The 12018-nt window shown below is 37.8% G+C and overlaps 1 protein-coding gene across 1 annotated transcript in view; it reads right to left on the bottom strand.

Moving 5' to 3' along the window:
• The window catches only part of LOC131190499 (inter-alpha-trypsin inhibitor heavy chain H3-like), an 89067-nt gene that overhangs the window by 24769 nt on the left and 52280 nt on the right, over positions 1-12018 (bottom strand). Inside the window, exons 11-14 of the mRNA XM_058167828.1 lie at positions 10994-11175; positions 9475-9660; positions 5514-5653; positions 4020-4174 (exon numbers count right to left, since the gene is read on the bottom strand). Of these exons, the coding sequence (XP_058023811.1) occupies positions 4020-4174; positions 5514-5653; positions 9475-9660; positions 10994-11175 (663 nt within the window). The remainder of the gene's footprint in view (positions 1-4019; positions 4175-5513; positions 5654-9474; positions 9661-10993; positions 11176-12018) is intronic.

Below are 12018 nucleotides of genomic sequence, written 5' to 3' on the forward strand. Positions count from 1 at the left end.
GGGATTTTGGGAAGAGACCACAGTGTCAGGTAGTGTATTCCAAATATTAATATCTCTGTTACTGAAGTCATATTTTCTGCAATCAAGATTGGAGAGGTTAACATTAAGCTTAAATCTATTGTGTGCTCGTGTATTGTTGCAATTGAAGCTGAAGTAGTCTTCAACAGGAAGGACATTGTAATAGATGATTCTATAAGTTAAACTCAGGTCATGTCAAAGGTGGTGGAGTTCTAAATTTTCTAAACCCAGGATTTCAAGTCTGGTGGCATAAGGTATTTTGTTGTTTTCAGAGAAGTGGAGAACTCTTCTTGTAAAATATTTCTGGACACGTTCTATTGTATTGATGTCTGAAATGTGATATGGATTCCAGATAGGTGAGCTGTATTCAAGAATTGGTCTAGCAAATGTTTTATATGCTCTGGTTAGTAGTGTGGTGTTTCTGGAGAAGAAGCTATGCAAGATTACGTTTACAACTCTTAAAGCCTTTTTTGTGATGTAGTTGCAGTGGGCTTTGGCACTTAGATCATTTGATATGAAAACTCCAAGGTCTTTAACACGGTGGGGGTCATCTGTAAGATAATGTCCATTGAGCTTGTACTTAGTGTTTAGATTCTTTTTTCCAATGTGTAAGATTGAGCATTTGCTGGTTGAGATTTGGAGTTGCCAAGTTTTAGACCATTCTGACACAAAGTCAAGGTCTTTTTGAAATGTAGTTGTATTGTTGGTGGTGTTGAATAGTTTGACATCGTCAGCAAAGAGAACACAATTACTTATAATATGGTCACAGAGATCATTAATGTATAATATGAAGAGTGTTGGTCCAAGAACGCTGCCTTGGGGAACGCCGCTTTTGATAGGAACAGGATTTGATAGAGCACTGCCAATTTTCACCACTTGTTGTCTGTTTGGCAGGAAAGCTATTATCCAATTGTGGAGGGGTCCTGAGATGCCATAGGATTTTAGTTTTAGGAGAAGTTTATCATGTACCACTGAGTCAAAAGCTGTACAGAAGTCTATGTAAATTGCATCTATTGCTTTGCCTTGATCAAGATTTGTAGTCCATATGTTTTTGCAGTGAAGAAGTTGTAAATTACATGATAATTTTTTTCTGAAACCAAATTGTTTATTAGAGAATAGGTTTTTGTTTCTAGGTGGAGGGTAATGGATTGGTTGATGATAGATTCCATTACTTTGCAAGTGAAACAGCATAGAGAGATTGGTCTGTAATTTTCAACTAGGCTGGGGTCTCCTTTTTTGAAGACAGGGATGACCGTGGCTAGTGATCAAAGTTTGGGAAGGGAACTGTTCATGAAAGCTTTTTCGAGCATTATGCTTAGGGGTTCTGCTATATTAGTGGAAAGCTTTTTTAAGAAGTATGCACATAGTCCATCAGGTCCAAAAGATAGGGATGGTTTCAGTTTGTGAAGAGCTTTTTCAACATTACCTTCTGTGAAATCTATTTGTGTTAGGTCGTAGTACTCATTGTTAGTACGATTGGGGAATGTCGGGTGTGAGCCATTACTGTTAACGAAGACTGAGCCAAAGAATGTGTTAAAGATGTTTGCTTTAGCTGTTTCATCATTATATTCTTTGCCGCTAGATTCTTTTTGTGGTGGGATGGATCTTGAGTCTTTAAGTTTGTTGTTCACAAAATTATAAAAAGCACGATTGGAATTTGTGCACAGAAGGTCTTCTTCTTGCTTGGTGTGGTAATTGGTGCATTCAGTTTTTATTTGGTTGCATATATTTCTGTAGCGGTTTTTGAAATTTGCTACATTTTTGGATTGGACCTTTTTTGTTGATATGGGTAAATTGTTTTTTCTGATTTTGGTGGTGATTTGTGGTACGTAAAGTTTAATGACTCTATTGACTTCAAGTAGGAAAACTCTATAGTGGTCTTCAGTAGTGATACAGGTTGAGAATAGATTTTGCCAGTCAAGAGATGAGAGGACAGTGTTTATAAGGTCCTAGTTGGCTTTTTTGAAATTGTAGTTTGGAATACCATTATTATGACGATTTTTGTAAGGGCGTATATTGAGACAAAAGTCTATCATGCTGTGGTCACTGTTGGAAAAGGATTCTTTTATTTGTAGTCAATAAATTGAGTTTTTATTGTTGCAGAAGATGAGGTCAAGGCAGCTGTTGAGTCTTGTATTGTTAGTTACTAGTTGTGCAAGACCTAGATTTGTAACAGCGTTGTATAGGGTAGTGTTGTGACTCCGGCCCCTGAGCCTGTCATCATGGAGGAGGATGATTCAAAGAGTGAGGGAGAGGAGCCGACAAGGCTTCCCTCTCCAGGTCCCTCCTTTCTGGCAATGCCGCAGGTGCCAGCGGAAGGCCAGGAAGAAGGCATGTGGGAGCTCCCACAGATAGAGGACGAGGAGGATCAATTCTGGATTGATCATAGGCAACATCAGAAAGTGAAGTGTGCGCAGCAGAGGAAGAGATGTGACAGGCCCAGAGAGTGCTGAGTCACTGAGCCACACCCCACAGGGGATAAAAGCAGTTGGAGTTGCTCTGTCCCTTGTGACGGCAAAAACTACAAGCGTGAACTTTGTCTCGGTTGTTTTGGAGTTAAAGCCTGGACTTTGTGGAGGAATTATTCTGTGAGCTCTTGGCTGCCTCGGCAATGGACATGTGGACTCCCGTCTCTGCCAAGTGATTCAGAACTTGGCAGGCCTTTGCACTGTAGCTGCCAAGTCTTTCATTCACTACAGAAAATCAGGTCTGTTGCAAATATAAAAGACTGTGGACACGTGTCTCTGCGTCTTCTCTGTGAATTGGGGAGGGGGACAGAACAGGTAGTATGGATGGGTTCAGTTGTATATTTGTTTGTTATCCAGTTAATAAGAAGTAGGTTGAGGTCACCCAGGAAGATGAGAGGATAAGGGCAAGAGGTAGCCCATGTTAGTAGTGTGGTTAACATGTTCGCATGTGCGATGTCGTAGTCAGGGGCTCTGTAGCATAGTAAGAAGCGAAGTGTGATGTTAAGGGTCAGCTCGCATACAATAGTTTCAGGAAGAGCGAGTTTATGTGCAACTTGAATATTTTTTAGAGTCAGTGACTTTTTGTAAAAGATAGCTACTCCACCTCCTCTGCGGGTTTCGCGATCTGACTGAAAAACATGATACTCTTTGTCTGAAATAATGGAGTCAGGGAGGGATGAGTTCAGCCATGTTTCGCATACAAATATAATATCAAATGTACCGTTGTTTAACAAGAGGATAAATTCAGGCAATTTGTTTACAATGCTTCTTGCATTTATCAATTTGCATTTAAGATCTGCAGTGTCCGGTGTAGAGAATGTAAGGGACGTGCGTACCTAGTTTTGGATGATAGTTGGTTGGAGGTGATAAATGACGAATGGTTGGAGGTTGTTTGGTTGAACAATGTATGGTTGGAGGTTCTGTACAACGGGTGGTTGGAGGTTGGTTGGTTGAACGACGGTTGGTTGAACAATGGATGGTTGGAGGTTCTGTATGATGGGTGGTTGGAGGTTGGTTGGTTGAACGATGGTTGGTTGAGGGTTCTGTATGACGGATGTTTTGAAGTTTAGGGAGATAGATGGTTGGATGCTTTGATTGATGTGGGGTTGGATGTTGGCCAATTGACTGTAGGTTTTTCTTTTTATGCAGTCAGCACAGTAGTCAATGTAAAGGTTGGTTTCGCCTTCGTCTTGCCGTCGTTTGAGTTCTGTGTGAAGTTCACGGGAGCGAATCTGTTGCAAGAATGATAGTTCAGGTCTTGCTCTAAGTTTGTTGAGGCTGGGGTTGGTTCTGGCAATTGTGTGTATAGCATGAATGAATGAACGGAAGAATCTGCTCCCCCTTGGTCTGTTTGAAGATGCTGCTGAAAAACAGACACTACAAAATTCATCCTTTCCTATCCCGCTCTAAGGGGAAAGCATACTTCTTGTTGCTCCAGGATATTCTCAATTAGTTCAACTGTAAATATTTTGAATATTGCCCCCAAACCACTAAAAGCCAAACAGACTAAGGTCTTTATGACAATATTTGTACCTTCTGTGGGTTTGTCAGCAATGGCTTCCTTTTCTTCATTGTCTTCTGGCTTTGTGACAACCATGGATGTTAATGGAGTCACAAACTTGTATTTCAGAGACAACTCCAGGGCTTTAGCAGTAATATTTTCCTTTTCATCTCCCTGCGCTACAGCACTAAAAGAAAGGACATTGGAGAAGCATTTAGAAACGATTTTAACCATGATAATATTAATTATTCAGTATTCTTCCACCCTGTAATGCAAACACATATTGTAAATTGTATCCTTATGATTTATATTGATATTGATTGTTCCCTGATTGCTTATTTGTACCCTATGACAAGGAGTGAAATGCTCCCGGTCAGACCGGATCACCCAATCTGATAGTGATGGCAGCGGGTGGTTCAGAGAACCGGTAGCAAAAATCCCTGCCCCAATGCCCAGCTGAGCTGCACGATCATCAGAGGGTTTTTTTTTACTTTTAAAAGCATTTTTTCTTCAGCCAAAAAAATGCTTTTAAAACTTAAAAAAAGCCTCTGAGGATCGCGTGGCTCAGCTGAGATCGTCAGAGGCTTTTAAAAGCATTTTTTAAACAACCTCTTTGGCCGAAGACGTTGTAGAAAAAATGCTTTTAAAAGGCTCTGGCCATCCCAGCTGAGTTGCCTGATCATCAGAGGCTTTCTTTTCTTTTAAAGGCAAAAAAAATGCTTTTAAAAGAAAAGAAAAGCCTGACAATCAGGCAGCTGTGATCGTCAGAGGAGCCTTTTAAAAGTATTTTTTTACTTAAAAAATGCTTTTAAAAGTTAAAAAAAAGTTGGCCATGCCTGCCCAGTCACATTGCCCCCACCACCACCAAGTCATGCCCACAGAACTGGTAGTAACAAATTTTACATTTCACCACGGCCTATGACTATCATTAAGTGTTGTACTTTAGAATTCTTGATGAATGTATCTTTTCTTTTATGTACACTGAGAGCATATGCACCAAGATAAATTCCTTGTGTGTCCAATCACACTTGGCCAATAAAAAATTCAATTCAATTCAATTCTATGCTATGCTATGCTATGCTATGCTATGCTATGCTATGCTATGCTATGCTATGCTATTCTATACTATTCTATTCTATTCTATTCTAAATTGTTATAAATAATAAAATAAATAGGTTATGAGCCTCATGAATACTTTGGAAACAAAAGACTTGTCTCCTGAAAGAAGAAAGGAATAACTGGGATTTAAAACTAAACTTATCAAACTCTAATGTGAAGTTAGAAGACCTGCAATAATTATCTTGCATTATCTAAGGCAATTTAATTTGGGCCAAAAGATCAAATCAACTACAGGCCAAAAATGATGAATAGCTGCTAGTCAATTCCATGCACTATTGAATGAAACTAATGAAACTAAGTTTCCCTAAAGTATAATCTTTCTCCAGAAAGGGATAGAAAGTGATTGATTTACCGATCCTCATGGACATCTTTGGAGTAACCACAAAGTTGAAAAAGTCGTACATTACCGTGCTTCTAGAAGTTGTTGAATGGTGAGATAAGCCCAGAATCTCTCAATATATTCTCCAAATATGTATTGTTGGTCTTCAAAAGCTTTGGTTGTTTCCTCAACATCAGCTTGTTCAGTATAAGTCACCTCATTTAGTGCCTAGACAAAAGAAAAGGATTGGAACCAGTGGTGAGATTCAGCCAGTTCACACCACTTCGGTAGAACCGGTTGTTAACTTTCTGAGCAGTTTGGCAAACTGGATGTTGGAAGAAATTATTAGGGCAGAGAACCGGTTGTTAAATTATTTGAATCCTACCACTGATTGGAACTATAATTTTTCAGCAGTAAACATTTATACAGGTATTCATTTCTATATTTATGTACATTGAGCAACAGATGGCTGAACTCACATATATCAAAAAAATTCAGGCAGTCTTTAAAGGTCTCAATGAACCCCATAGGTTTCTAACACATTACAATTATTAACTGAGAAGATACCTGTACTGTCTTGCAAGTAACTTGTATTTGGGTTTTAATATTAAATGTGATTTTATCTCTTGGTTTGAATTTGGTACAAGCTGGGTTGCTACGTAATCACTATATAACTATTTTTCAATAATAAACTAATAAATACCTGTTTTCCCCTCCCTGCCAGATCTCAAATTAAATCTTACACCAGCCTAGCCACTCAATGCATCTGATGAAGTGTGCTGCAACTCAACAAAACCTGTGTCTCTGAATAACATTGGCTAGACAAAAAAGGGGCCATCAGTCCCCTTCCAATATCTTGTGTTGGTTGGATGATGCGTTATTTGTCATCCAGGCTCAACATGACCACATAGCTTTCAGCCATGTAAACTAGTGATAATATTGATGTCTCACTGCCTGAAAATGTTTTGTGTGAGTCTTATGACACAAGCTGATGTTTAAATGTGGATGGATGGATTGGATATGGCTTGGCAGTTTAAATTCAGTTTGGCTAGGTATTAATAGCAATAGCACTTAGACTTATATACCGCTTCACAGTGTTTTTATAGCCCTCTGTAAGCAGTTTTACAGAGTCAGCATAATATTGCCCCCAAAAATCTGGGTCCTCATTTTACCCAACTCAGAAGGATGGAAGGCTGGGTCAACGTTGAGCCGGTGGGACTTGAACTGCCAAACTGCTGGCAATCAGCAGTCAGCAGAAGTAGCCTGCAGTACTACACTTCTAACCACTGTGCTCTTGAGTGAAATAATTAAGTGAAATAATTAGCCAATATACCAGTAATCTGGGTGCTTTCCTATCTCTAAAAGCAATATAAATAGAGATCATCTCCAAAATCAAAATTTTCAAGATTAGTTCTGACTTAGGGAACATTTTTTGGTCAAGTTTTTATTTTATTTTATATATACACATAAATGCATGAACAGTGTGGCACCTGGGTAGCATACATTTTGGTGCAAATAAGAATAATAACATTAATCATATTTGTTAAATTCATCAAACTTATTTAATTCTAATGTTAATACACATTTTTGTATTAAGTTATAGTCTTTCATTATTTAATTATTAAATGTTTCATTATTCCAATGCCAATCACAATATTATTTAAACATACATGATAATAACATCATTCAATCTTGCCTCATTATTGCTTTTATTTCATTATTTAAAAGTGTATATAATGTTTCCCCATTTTCTTATTTCTAGCTCTACTCTAGTTTTTAACCTTGCCACCCTTATATTAAAAGACATTTTCTTTCTAACCATCATCTCTTCCCTCATTAATATTTTAATTCTTATTTTTTCCAGACACTGTTCACTTACTCCAGTCCACCACTAGTCTTAGCTGTTCCTCAACTGTCCCAACTTCATGGCAGCCATCTTTAGTATAGAGATGTCTGCCATCTCCTTGTAGTGGCTGAGAGGAAAAAGAAAGCTCCAGCCAGGCGGGAGACATGGCAGGAGCGACCTCACAGGGTGCCCCTCTTTGGAGCCCACAAATGGGAAGAACTTGGCACGGGAGCGTGGAGACATGATCTCCATGACCGGTCCCACCATGACTTCAACTGGAAGTCTCCCAGACTTCTGGAACATGGATAGGGGCAGGTAAATTACCTAATGATTTCCCCTGTAGTATCTATTCTCTCAGCAGTGTTCAAAAAATTATTGTTCTTGAACTGTGAATATTTTGTTTGTGTTTGTTATAGAAAGTGGAATCTCATAGTAATATCTTGAGGAATGTTAGACTTCAAAGATACTTACCCCTTGAGCTTTTACTTCTGCTGTGATACTGTTCAGGTCATTGTCTGTAATTCGTCCAGCCACAACTATTTCAGAGCCATCATAATAATGTTTAAAACTGTTTTGAGTCAAATCTGAGATGGCATTTTCTTTATAGCCTAACTCCACTTCAGTAAGTAAAGGATTAGCTACTTCATCATAAAAACCCTGGGAACAAAATAGATATTGGGGTTATTAAAAACTGTAACATTAAAAGGATATTTATTCTCAAAATCAAAATATTGGAAATGAGATGTTGCTTTTTTAGCCCACTACTTTTCTGTTATCTGAATCTAGACCACCACATAGCTTTCAGCCATGTAAACTAGTGATAATATTGATGTCTCACTGCCTGAAAATGTTTTGTGTGAGTCTTATGACACAAGCTGATGTTTAAATGTGGATGGATGGATTGGATATGGCTTGGCAGTTTAAATTCAGTTTGGCTAGGTATTAATAGCAATAGCACTTAGACTTATATACCGCTTCACAGTGCTTTTATAGCCCTCTGTAAGCAGTTTTACAGAGTCAGCATAATATTGCCCCCAAAAATCTGGGTCCTCATTTTACCCAACTCAGAAGGATGGAAGGCTGGGTCAACGTTGAGCCGGTGGGACTTGAACTGCCAAACTGCTGGCAATCAGCAGTCAGCAGAAGTAGCCTGCAGTACTACACTTCTAACCACTGTGCTCTTAAGTGAAATAATTAAGTGAAATAATTAGCCAATATACCAGTAATCTGGGTGCTTTCCTATCTCTAAAAGCAATATAAATAGAGATCATCTCCAAAATCAAAATTTTCAAGATTAGTTCTGACTTAGGGAACATTTTTTGGTCAAGTTTTTTTATTTTATTTTATATATACACATAAATGCATGAACAGTGTGGCACCTGGGTAGCATACATTTTGGTGCAAATAAGAATAATAACATTAATCATATTTGTTAAATTCATCAAACTTATTTAATTCTAATGTTAATACACATTTTTGTATTAAGTTATAGTCTTTCATTATTTAATTATTAAATGTTTCATTATTCCAATGCCAATCACAATATTATTTAAACATACATGATAATAACATCATTCAATCTTGCCTCATTATTGCTTTTATTTCATTATTTAAAAGTGTATATAATGTTTCCCCATTTTCTTATTTCTAGCTCTACTCTAGTTTTTAACCTTGCCACCCTTATATTAAAAGACATTTTCTTTCTAACCATCATCTCTTCCCTCATTAATATTTTAATTCTTATTTTTTCCAGACACTGTTCACTTACTCCAGTCCACCACTAGTCTTAGCTGTTCCTCAACTGTCCCAACTTCATGGCAGCCATCTTTAGTATAGAGATGTCTGCCATCTCCTCGTAGTGGCTGAGAAGAAAAAGAAAGCCCCAGGCCAGGCGGGAGACATGGCAGGAGCGACCTCACAGGGCGCCCCTCTTTGGAGCCCACAAATGGGAAGAACTTGGCACGGGAGCATGGAGACACGATCACCATGACCGGTCCCACCATGACTTCAACTGGAAGTCTCCCAGACTTCTGGAACATTGATAGAAGCAGATAAACTAACTAATGATTTTCCCTGGAGTATCTACTTTTGCAGCAGTGTTCAGAAAATTATTGTTCTGGAACTGTGAATTTTTTGTTTCTGTTATAGAAAGTGAAATCTCATAGTAATATCTTGAGGAACGTTACACTTCAAAGATACTTACCCCTTGAGCTTTTACTTCTGCTGTGATACTGTTCAGGTCATTGTCTGTAATTCGTCCAGCCACAACTATTTCAGAGCCATCATAATAATGTTTAAAACTGTTTTGAGTCAAATCTGAGATGGCATTTTCTTTATAACCTAACTCCACTTCAGTAAGCAAAGGATTGGCTACTTCATCATAAAAACCCTGGAAACAAAATAGATATTGGGGTTATTAAAAACTGTAACACTAAAAGGGTATTTATTCTCAAAATCAAAATATTGCAAATGAGAGGTTGGTTTTTTCAGGCACGGTACTTTTCTGTTATCTGAATCTACATCACCCTGGAAAAGTACTCTGGAAGATAGAACTCTTGTTGAAAATCTTGATTCTTTAAAAATCTTGTCCTTTTTTTGACATCTACAATTTTGTATAGATATGGAAAAAGGGGACTCCATGAAATGGAGGGTTAACCATGTGAGTTTAGATGTAGTAATAACATTAAACATGTGTAGTAAAAAAATTAGGACTATTTTACTGTTCGTGTTAATAAAACAGTTTTCAGATGAGTTTTAATTCTTTTTAATCAATGAAAAAGGTGTAATTTGTTTCATTCACAATTTTTACTAACAAAAAGCCCTTCTGGACATCTTTTCCTGTTTTGCAAATTGCCATCAATTGCTAGACAATCCCTTTTTTAAAATAAAAAGTCTACTTTTATTCATCATGCAGTATATATTCCCTGATGTAGGTTCTCATGAGATAAATTTTACTGATGTGGACAGCTTTTACAAAGAAAGAAACTGACATTTTTAATAGGACACATATTTAAATAAAATACTTTTTCTAGCTTTTTTACCCAGCGTCTCACTTTTTATTATTTTTTGCCAGAAAAATATGAAGTATGATATGGAATGAAAAAATAATTGCACTTAGACTTATATATCACTTTACAGTGCTTTATAGCCATCTCTAAGTGGTTTACAGAATCAGTATATTGGCCCCAACAATCTGAGTCCTCCTTTTAGCAACCTCAAAAGAATGGAAGGCTGAGTAAACCTTGAGCCAATGGGAATCAAACTGCCAAACTGCTGTCAGTCAGCAATCAGCAGAAGTAGCCTGCAGTACTGTATTCTAACTACTGCACCACCATGGCTAATAGTAGTTAGTTGCCTGAGAAGGGATAAGGTTTCATCCCACTGGGCTGGGCTGATTCTTTTGCAACAGTCCAGAAACAAGAGGAAATGGTGGCTGGGGGTCAGGATCTAGCCAAAAACTACATAAAAAGATGCACCTGGTTGGTCCCAGGGCTACTTTAGAAAACTAATTGATGGTATGATAAAACTTATTACTTACAATGGATTCCTATATTTTCTCACTCTATGTTTCATGATATGTAAACATATTCTGAGTTGATCACCAAAATGTGGGAGGGACGTACTGTATATGCTAATCTCCTTGGTTACTTTTGGATGCTATACACCTCTCATTGAGGATGGGATAAGGTAAATATCAACCTTTTGTATGCTTATTCTTCTACCTGTAGTTGTAAGGCTGCATCTGAGTCTTTAAAGATGCGGCGAGCCACACCATGGTTTTCTGTTGCTATTCTCTCTAAAAATGCATAGTCAACATCATAACCAAACCCAAGATTGTATATAGGATATTTTCCTTTAGTTGCATTCTTAGCATTTTCTTGAATCAGTCTGGGATTTGTTACACCTGCACAAAAAAGGATCACAAAACACAGTCAAATAGTACAATGATCTGAAAAGTGTTTATGGGCAGAGCAATCCTGAAACTTTAATACAAGCCTTCAGCTTCAAACTTTCCTCCTAATGGGTTGGAAGAGTGATGTAATCTGATTCCTTTTTCCTTCTTTACTGCCTGGGAAAAACTGTTGTTGTTTATTAGATGTATTGCATACAACTCCCTACCCCATTTCAAAATACTCTGAAACTGGTGATAGACAATCAGCAGCTTCAAAGGTTTAGTAGCCATTGTGGAGCATTTCTGGGAGCTTCTCCAGGACTTCTGTAATGCCTCTCAGAATGAATATTAATTGTCAATCTTCTGAGGTAGGAAGGAACTGCCGAGTGACAAGTTCTTCATAGATACTGGAGATAGAACTAGATCTATTTCTGATGAAAGAAATCTCCTGGAAGTCCATCATTCTAACTTGGCAGTAAGTGCCTCCCACGTCTCATAAAGCTGGTGAGATGCAAGAACATAAAACATCTTCTTTCTAATCTACATAGACTTCTGTAAAGCTTTTGACTCAGTAGTACATGATAAACTTCTCCTAAAACTAAAATCTTACGGCATTTCAGGACCCTTCCACAATTGGATAACACCTTTCCTGTCAAACAGACAACAAGTAGTCAAAATTGGCAATGCTATATCAAATCCTGTTCCTGTCAAAAGTGGCGTTCCCCAAGGCAGTGTACTTGGACCAACACTCTTCATATTATACATTAATGATCTCTGTGACCATATTACAAGTGATTGTGTTCTTTTTGCTGACAACGTCAAACTATTTAACACCACCAACAATACAACTACCCT

This window comes from Ahaetulla prasina, chromosome 2 (genome assembly GCF_028640845.1).
Source record: "Ahaetulla prasina isolate Xishuangbanna chromosome 2, ASM2864084v1, whole genome shotgun sequence".
NCBI classification, from domain to species: Eukaryota; Metazoa; Chordata; class Lepidosauria; order Squamata; family Colubridae; genus Ahaetulla; species Ahaetulla prasina.